Raw genomic sequence first — 9,810 nt, forward strand, 5'->3', positions numbered from 1 at the left:
AATTTTGGTAAGTACAAACATTTTTTCTTCTTCCTTTCATGTTATCCAAATTTATAAAATACTAGTAATATTTTTTTGTAACTTTTTTGAAATTTTTTTTTATTAACTAAATGAATGTTGGAAATTTGATTTTTCATTTTGTGATGGATTCCTAAAATGTCAAAAAACTACCTGTTACTTAAATGATTTTCACCTATGTTTTTTTTTGTCTACTTATCTCTAATACTTAATTTAATGTTCAAAAAATTACATTTTAATTTTTCTTTAGATAAAATTCTGTATATATAAAATTATAAAAAAATTAAAATAATGACATAACATATTTTTTATTATATAATTTGATTTTGAATTAAAATTTTGTTCTTGATAATTTGGATATTGAAAAAGTATTGAGGAGAATATTCAAATCCCTATAAATGTCTCCAAAGCACCGTTTTTAACCGGAGAGTTCAAACCACAAACCCCGCCCACGTTCAGCACACACATCCAGCCATTTAAGCCCTAATATCCACCGTTTCTCTTCTTCATTCCCACTCAAATGATCTCTCTCACTTCCCCACACTCTCCCGGAATATCCCGAAAACTTTCTCGGAAAATCTCGCGATCGATGGCGTCCTCCTCGACCTCACAGAAACGGGCCAAAAAAAGGAGGAACTGGCGGGCCAAAGAAAGGAGGAACTGGCTGGAACTGCCGCCAGACGTGACGGCGATGATATGCACAAGCTTGGGGCGATAGAGATCCTTGAGAGCGCGCAGAAGATGTGTATGGCGTGGCGTAAGATCTGCAAAGACGCTGCGATGTGGAGGACCATCGACATGCACAATTTGGGGGACCTCTTCGCCATGCCGTACGATCTCGAGAAGATGGCGATGCACGCCATCGATCGCAGTTGTGGGCAGTTGGTCGACATCAATCTCGAGTATTTCGGCACCGATGAGACCCTTCTGTACATCACCGAACGGTATAACTCTGTTTTTTAGATTCGTACATATATATATATATATATATATATATATATGTATATAAATACATTGCTGATTAGTGATTGCTGATAGTTAAATATTGTCCCTAATTTATGTATTGAATGTTATGCTAAAGTTTTTTTTTTTTTTTTAGGATTTTCTAGATGATGAGTTCAACTGGTTAAATAGCTGTTATTGACTGAGTAATGTTTAGTAATATCTAGTTTTGTTCTCTAAATGTATGTTATATCTTTTATGAATTTTCTCTTTCACTGGCCATTTGATTAACGATAAAATTGGAATGATAGAAAGAACTTAAAGTATTAATCGTACTTCACTAATTTTTTAGACCTAAAATGAAAATGTCAATTCAATTGATGGTTTGATGTCAATAAACGTAATTTGTGATTTGTTAAGTGTTATGGTATCATTGATCCTATAAATTGCATAGTTTATCTGTTAGGAACACCCCCCTTTGTAATACATATCGCGAATATAATGTATATATTTCTCGAAAATCATGCCTCAACTTCATTTTTTTTAAAGTCGCACGTTTATCTTAGTTGGAGGTTGAGCTATACATGGACTCTTAAAAATACGGGAAATACCTGTTTTGGATTCAATTTATACAACCAAGATTTAATGATAAATTCTATTTAATGGTTATTAGACAAACTAATACCTATAGCACAGAATATTGGCTTTTTTGGAAACACAATTTTCATAAAATAAGTTTGGTCAAAATGTGGATGTGGAGATGCATGTGTGAGGAGAAGATGAGAACTGATAGAATTAGAAATGATTACGTATGAATTTGTGTATTATATAGAAATGTTTGCTACATGTGAATTTTGGTGTTTAAGACAAAGTACTTTTCTTTTACAAGGGCCATGAATTATATAGAAATGTTTGGTACTTTCAAAAGTCTGTTTTTGTATGCATATCTTACTGATGCCTGATAAAAAGGAAAATGTTCCAACCAAATTTTGTTAATAGGAACTGGAAGTGGAATCAAAGGTATGATCCACGCATATTGATTTGTATTTTCCATAAAAAATACCCCTTTTTATTTATATTTCTTATTTTCTTTTTGTTTTATCTTTTCCTATTTCTAAATAAAATCAAAAATATATTCAATTTAGAAATTGCGAATTACCGTTGTTCTGAATTTCGAATAGTATTCAAGATCCTCTGTTTTCGATTATCTTATAAATCACTTAATGAAAGTAGATTATCTTTCTATTCATTTAAAAACTTCCATAATCCCTTCCCGAACCAAACATAAATCTTTCGATTCATTTGGTACCCAAGGTAGCCAGCTGCTCATTCTTGAATGAGAAAATTGATTTCCCTAGCAAGTCTACGGTAAAATGCAATGAATTGTTTCAAAATCAACCTCAATTGCTTAGCCCCGTTCATCTTCGGCGCAAGAGGGCTCAATCAGTGAGCTATTACGAACTCTTTCAAGGGTGGCTGGTTCTAGGTAAACCTCCTGGCTGTCTTTGCATCCGGCTTTATGCAGGCGAGTTGCAGCCTGCAATCCGAACTGAGGATGGGTTTTTGGAGTTAGCTCACCCTCGCGGGATCGCGACCCTGTGCCAATAATCATGAGCTGCCATGTGATCCATATATGTGTCCCTGTATTTGGATTCCAACGTACTCATATTGCTGCAATAGCAGTAGCAAAAAGTTTGATGCCCATTGGAGTTTAGAATGAGTGTTTTTTTTGCTCAAGCTTGGCTTGTTTAAAGTTGAACTTAGATCAATCTTAAAGACAAAATCAAGATTTACTTGCTCAATAACTCCTGTTCAAGTTTTGTTCATTTAGGGCACAACCTTGTTTCTCTGCATAATGGAGCTCATTCATTGTCAAATATACTCATTTTTGTCAATTCAAATCAGCAGCTGCAACACAATAGAGGATATCTCGAGTTTCCTTCACACCTTGTTCTTTCATATTATCACATGGTGCACAAGGAGGCACACAGATGCAAAAAAGTCTTCGTTTATTTGGAATTATTCATCTTTCTTGCCACTTAGTTTTACAAACTCTTTACAGGACCAGTCAACTTAGACATCTTCGTCTTTTCAGTTGCTATGGCATTTCATGTGATGGTTTGAGCGAAGCAGCTAAAAGGACTACCATTGCTAGAAGAGCTTCACATGTATTTCTGCACTGATGTTTCAGAAGAAGCATTTGAAGCTGTTGGTCGCTGTTGTCCTCTGCTGAAGTCATTTTCATTGAACAACAAAGGGGTGAAAAGCAAGAACATAGAAATAGAGTTTGACGACGAAGCACTAGTTATTGCAGGAAACATGCCTGAATTACGCCACCTTCAACTCTTTTGGAAATAGGATGACAAATGTTGGCCTGCAGGCGATTCTTAATGGTTGTCCTCACCTTGAATCCCTTGACCTGCGGCAGTGTTTCAATGTTAATCTGAAAGGGGATTTGGCCAAAGGACTTTATAAGAAGATCAAAGATCTGCGACTTCCTCACGATTCCACTGAGACTCTGGATTTGATGCTCAAATTTACGATGAGGATAATCCATTTGGATTTTCTAACACTAACTCCTTTTCTGATTATGATGACTATGAACCATGGTGACATCTATGATTACATTGACTTTACAAAATTCCCTGATGACAGTGATTTTCGTGACTTTTTGTAGAGCTGTTTTCCTCTTTAGCAGTAGCCTTCAAAAACTCTCAAGTATGAGGAAACCCATGGTATGTGTGTGGTGTGCAATACAGGCATGTTTTCCCCTTCATCGTTCTTTGCAATTTTAAGCTTAGTAGCAGCTACTTGCTAGGGAAGTTTACTTTTCGGAAAAAAAAAAAGAAAAAAAGAAAAAGAAAAAGGTTCAAGTATATCTAGTCAAGATACTACCTTCATTATGATGCATCTTTAATTGGTGGAAGATGATTTTGTTGGCATTTAGTAGGTGGGGACTGTGTGTGATCTGGAAGGATATGAATGGCGATTATTTGCTTCACTGGAGAAAGATAGCTGAAATGGTGTCGCAATCTGATGCAGTGCTTGAATAAGTTGCTGTTGATCAGAGTTAATTTCATCATGTTTCTTTATGAACATGTAGAGCTGACTTTGTTCCTAGCCTTGAGCTTTTTAATAGAGATTTGTTTATTAGTTAAATTCAAATTTTTTTTTTTTTTTTTGCTCTCTCTACGTGGATGACTCTGTTTTTTTGTCGCATAATCTGTATATATTTCTAATTTCCTTGTAGTAATATGCTCTTTGACATGCTATAGAAAAACCCAGCAAAAGCAAAGTTATTGTTTTGTTTTTGCTTTTGGGTAGCAACTCCAATACTCTTTCATTTTGGGCTCTCAAACTCATAATTTGAGAGATGGGGGTGAAAAGGGGCTCTCCAATGGCCTTTCATTTGGCCTCTCAAAATTTGAAAATCTCAAATTTTCTTTCAAATGTAGGAGCTGCCAATTTTTTTGGCAAGTCACTTTTAATGCCCTATGACGCCGTTTCTTCCTTTCTCCTTCAATCCCCTGTTGCTTTTTCTGTCCCTCAATATTGCGATCTCTGTCGTCTCTTTCTCTCCCTCTCATCTGCCACGATATCTGCTGTCATTCCGTATTCATTGTACCAATATTCAGTATTCACATAACAAATATATACATATATATAGAGAGAGAGAGTTTAAGCATCCAATTTACAAGAGAGAGACAAGAGGAAAGCCCACGATCTGCCTACGCGATATCTGCTGTCAACCACAAGTTTAAGCTATTTCTGAACTTTGGCGGCGGATTCAACGATCTGGCCTTGGGGCTGCAGAGAGACCTAGCGGCGGTGTCGTAGGCGCGTACGGCAGCTTCGGCGGAGTCGAAGGTGCCGAGCCAGACTCGGGTCTTCTTCCAGGGTCTATGATCTCGGCGGCGAATCAACCCCACGGTCACTTTCGCACGTCGCCGTGGCTCGATCATGGCTCCCTCTGCCGTGGTTCTGGGTGGTCCGATCATGGTTCTGAGTGGTCCGATAATGGCTCCCTCTGCCGTGGTCTCTGGGGTCCGATCATGGCTCCCTCCGCCGTCGCTATGGTTTTGGGTCGTGGCATGACCTCCGGTGAATCTGTTTCTCTCTCATCTCTCTCTTATCAATCTGTTTCTCTCTCGTGCCAAATCTATATTTGCAATAGAAAAAGAATGGGGGTTAAAAATGGAAGTTGGGAATGGTTGTTGAAAAAAAAATAGTGATTGTGTCAAAAAATAACAAGGCACCATTGGAGTAGAATTACTAAAATATATCATTTTAACACTGTAACATTTCTCAAAATATAAATTTGACATCCACAAATAGCTTTATGCATCGAAAATGGCCAGCATTAAAGGGCTAGTCATTTTTCCCAAAACAAAACATTTTGTTATGTATCTCGATCTCGATCCCACCATATGATGTATGGAACAATGTCCTGTAACTGTTTTTTTAGTATTTGAAATCACACGGATAGCTTTGGTAGATGGAATTATTATATTTTTTTTTCTTTTCATGATATCCAAATTATTAAAATAACATTTTTTTACATAATTCTTAAAAAAAAATTGTTAACAAAATGCACTGTGAAAATTTGATTTGATTTGATTTTTTTTTTTTTTTTTTTTTTCACTTTCATTATAAATTTTTGTATTTCAAAATTCACTAAAGGTGCTAACCCACCGGACTATCGAGACATCTACTACCATCACCAACAAATATCTAATACTTTAAAGTCATCCTAATGATTTTTTTCTAATTATCTCTCGTCCCTAATTTAAGGTTCAAAACAATTTTTTTTTTTTTTAACATAAAGTAGTGTGTTTACGGTATAAAATTATACAGTAAAACTGACATGACATTTTTGATTTTTGAATAATTTAAATTAATTTTTTTTTTTTTTTTTAACATAAAGTAGTGTGCTTACAGTATAAAATTATACAGTAAAACTGACATGACATTTTTGGTTATTGAATAGTTTAAATTTGAATTGAAAAATTATTGGGAGAATATTCAAATCCCTAAAATGCCTTATGCGTCAATGTCCCCCAAAGCACCGCTTTTCACCGGACAGTTCAATCTGCAAACCCCGCCCACGTTCAACACATACACACATTCACCCATTTAAACCCTAACTAATGACCACCATATTTTCCCATCTTCACTTTCCCTGAAAATCCTGAAAACTTTTTCGGAAAATCTCGCTATCAATGGCGTCCTCCTCGACCTCAGAGCCACCGGCCGAAGAAACGAGGAACTGGCTGGAACTGCCGCAAGACGTGACGGCGATGATACTGCACAAGATTGGGGCGATAGAGATACTGGAGAGCGCGCAGAAGGTGTGTATGGCGTGGCGTAAGATCTGCAAAGACCCTGCGATGTGGAGGACCATCGACATGCACAATTTGGGGGACCTCTTCGACATGCCGTACGATCTCGAGAAGATGGCGATGCACGCCATCGATCGCAGTTGTGGACAGTTGGTCGACATCAATCTCGAGTATTTCGGCACTGATGAGCTTCTTCTGTACATCATTCAGCGGTATAACTGTTTTTTTAGACTCACACACACACAAATGTGTTATATATGGTTGTGTTTAAATACATTACGGGTTAGTGATGGCTGATAAACTAATACTGTCCTTGATTTATGTCTGGAATGTAATGCTAGTTTTTTATTTTTTCTTTATTTATTTTTTTTTTTTAGGGTTTTTGAGATGATGAGTGCAACTTAGTTGGTTTAAATAGCTGTTATTAACTGATTAATGTGTAATAGTATCTAGCTCATCTGTGACATTGCTCTCTAAATGTTTGTTCTTTTTTTATGAATTTTCTCTTCACCTACCATTTGATTAATGATAAAATTTGAAAGGTAACAGAGAGAACATAAAGTATTAATTGTGCTTTACTCATTTTTTAGACCTAAAATGAAAATGTCAATTCAATTGATGGTTTGTTTGTGAAGTGTTATGGTATCATTGATCCTATAAAGTGCATAGTTTATCTGTTAGGAACACCCTTTGTAATACATTTTGTGATTTTTCGTATAAAAAATATATATATGTCTTGAAAATCATGCTCTTTAACTTCATTCTTTTTAAAAGCATAAGTATATCTTAATTGATGTTGAGCTATGGTACATGGATTCTTAAAAAATGCGTGAATTACCCGTTTTGGATTCAGTTTATATAACTAAGATTTAATGATATATTCTATCTAATGGTTATTAGACGAACTAATACCTATAGCACATAATATTGGCCTATTTGGAAACACGATTTTCATAAAATAAGTATGGTCAAAATGTGGATGTGGAGATGCATGTGTGAGGAGAAGACGAGATAGGATAGAATTATAAATGATTAAGTATGTGAACTGACTGAAGCAACACTTCCTTGAGATAAAGTTAGTAAATTTTAACTAACTTGATTTGGCCATGTGTCTTGAACACCAAAATTGCAACAATGAGGAAGAGTGATGATGCATTTATATGGTCAGTGATAGAAGCAGAAGACCAAAATTAACCTGGTCTTATATATTAAGAAAGATATCATAAAACTTATAAATAAAAAAAAGAAAAAGAGAAAGATATTTTAAAGTGTGATTTAACCGAAAACAACAAAACACCAATAGTTGGGGCAAACTTTGTTGAGCTGAATCAAGTTGTAGTTGCTTTGTCTTCAGTGAAGTACGTTGACTGTGGTTTTGTTGGTTGTTTTATTCATTTTGACCCTTAGGTTTTACAGCATATTTTCCAGCTGAAGTTGTTCGGCCCTTCTTGGTTTCCCCAATTCCGGTGAGGGTTGATCTGACAGTTACTTGGATGAGACATTTGTATTACTAAGACGAAGTAGCTCATTGGTCCATTTTGAATTGTGTGCTTGCATGGACACATTAGTTTTCTTTTACCAGGGCCATGAATTTGTGTATATATAGAAATGTTTGCTACTTTCAAAAATCTGTTTTTGTATGCATATCTTACTGATGCCTGAGAAAAAGGAAAAATGTTGCCTGTTAGTGAATTATGGATAGCCAAAATTGCATGTGCCAATAATCATGAGCTGCCATGTGATCAAAATATGCGGCCTGTATTTGGATTCCAACATAGTCATATTGCTACAATAGCGGTAACAAAAAGTTTGGTGCCCATTGGAGTTTTAGAATGAGTGTTATTCTGCTCTAGCTTCGCTTGTTTAAAGTTGAACTTAGATCAATCTTAAAGCCAAAATCAAGATTTACTTAAACTAAATAACTCCTGTTCAAGTTTTGTTCATTAGGGCACAAGCTTGTTTCTCAGCATAATGGAGCTCATTCATTGTCAAATATACTCATTTTTGTCAAATCAAATCAGCAGCTGCCACACACTAGAAGATATCTTGAGTTTCCTTCACATCTCGTTCCTTCATATTATCACATGGTGCACACGGAGGCTCACATGCAAAAAACTCTATGTTTATATCTAATTACTCATCTTTCCTGCCACTTTGTTTTACAAACTCTTTACAGGACCAGTCAACTTAGACGTCTTCGTCTTATCTGTTGCTATGACATTTCATGCGACGGTTTGAGTGAAGCGGCTAAAGGACTACCATTGTTAGAGGAGCTTCACATGTATTTCTGCACTAATGTTTCAGAAAAAGCTTTTGAAGCTGTTGGTCGCTGTTGTCCTCTGCTGAAGTCATTTTCATTCAACATCAATGGGCGGAGAAGCAAAAACATAGAAATAGAGTTTGACGACGAAGCACTAGTTATTGCAGGAAACATGCCTGAATTACGCCACCTTCAACTCTTTGGAAATATGATGACAAATGTTGGCCTGCAGGCGATTCTTGATGGTTGTCCTCACCTTGAATCCCTTGACCTGCGGCAGTGTTTCAATGTTAATCTGAAAGGGGATTTGGCAAAAAGACTTTATAAGAAGATCAAAGATCTGCGACTTCCTAACGATTCCACCGAAGACTATGGATTTGATGCTCAAATTTACGATGAGGACGACCCATTTGGATTATCTGACATTAACTCCTTTTCTGATTATGATGACTATGGCTACAGCTACGAAGACAGTGACTTTGATTACGATGACTTTACAAAATTCCCTGATGACACTGAAATTTGTGACTTTTTTGAGGAGCTGTTTATCACTTAGGGCAGTTGCCTTCGAAAACTATCAATTATGAGGAAACCCATGGTATGTGTATGGTGTGCAATACAGGCATGTGTTTCCCCCTCATCCTTTGCAATTTAAAGCTCAGTAGCAGCTACTAGCTAGGTAGTTGGAAGTTTTAGTGTATCCAGTCAAGACACCACTTCATCTTGGTGGAAGATGATTTTGTTGGCGTTTTGCAGTTTGGGACTGTGTGTGATCTGGAAGGATATGAATGGCGATTATTTGCCTGCTGAAATGGTGTCTCAATCTGATAAGTTACTGTTAAATTCATCACGTTTCTTTATGAATATGTAGAGCTGACTTTGTTCCCAAGTGGCCTTAAGCTTTCTAAGAGAGTTTTGTTCATTACTATTATGTCTTTATTATGTTTTTTGCTTTTGATTTCTTACTACTCTGGGTATGTGCAATTTTGGATGAGATTAGGTTGTCTTAAATACCAATAACGCACGGAAAAAATAGAAATAATGTGGTAAATAGATATTACTCAAAAATTTAGTTCACAGGAATTGATTTTTGAGACCTAACAAATATATTCGACCTTTGATACTACTCTATCAAATAATCTGGGAAAATAAAAAGTATTTTTTATTCTTGCTATTGGTTGATTGACTTGATTCTATGATAAAAATAAAAATAAAAAAGCAGATTATTTGATAGAGTAGCATTAAGATTTG

At 36.0% G+C, this 9,810-nt stretch overlaps 1 protein-coding gene and 1 pseudogene across 1 annotated transcript; both read left to right on the forward strand.

The window, feature by feature from the left end:
- The first annotated feature begins 476 nt into the window (after positions 1 to 476).
- LOC132279679 (F-box protein SKIP19-like) lies at positions 477 to 3,759 on the forward strand (annotated as a pseudogene).
- Positions 3,760 to 5,991: 2,232 nt separating this feature from the next.
- Positions 5,992 to 9,484, forward strand: LOC132311879 (F-box protein SKIP19-like). Its single transcript, XM_059810025.1, has 2 exons — positions 5,992 to 6,511; positions 8,476 to 9,484. Exons 1-2 carry the CDS (start codon positions 6,180 to 6,182, stop codon positions 9,113 to 9,115), a joined length of 972 nt encoding a protein of 323 aa, XP_059666008.1. The 5' UTR covers positions 5,992 to 6,179; the 3' UTR covers positions 9,116 to 9,484.
- The last annotated feature ends 326 nt before the right edge of the window (positions 9,485 to 9,810 follow it).

This window comes from Cornus florida, unplaced genomic scaffold (assembly GCF_030987335.1).
Source record: "Cornus florida cultivar Cherokee Brave unplaced genomic scaffold, ASM3098733v1 CherokeeBrave_3.0.0_Hap2_Chr01, whole genome shotgun sequence".
Lineage (NCBI taxonomy): Eukaryota > Viridiplantae > Streptophyta > Magnoliopsida > Cornales > Cornaceae > Cornus > Cornus florida.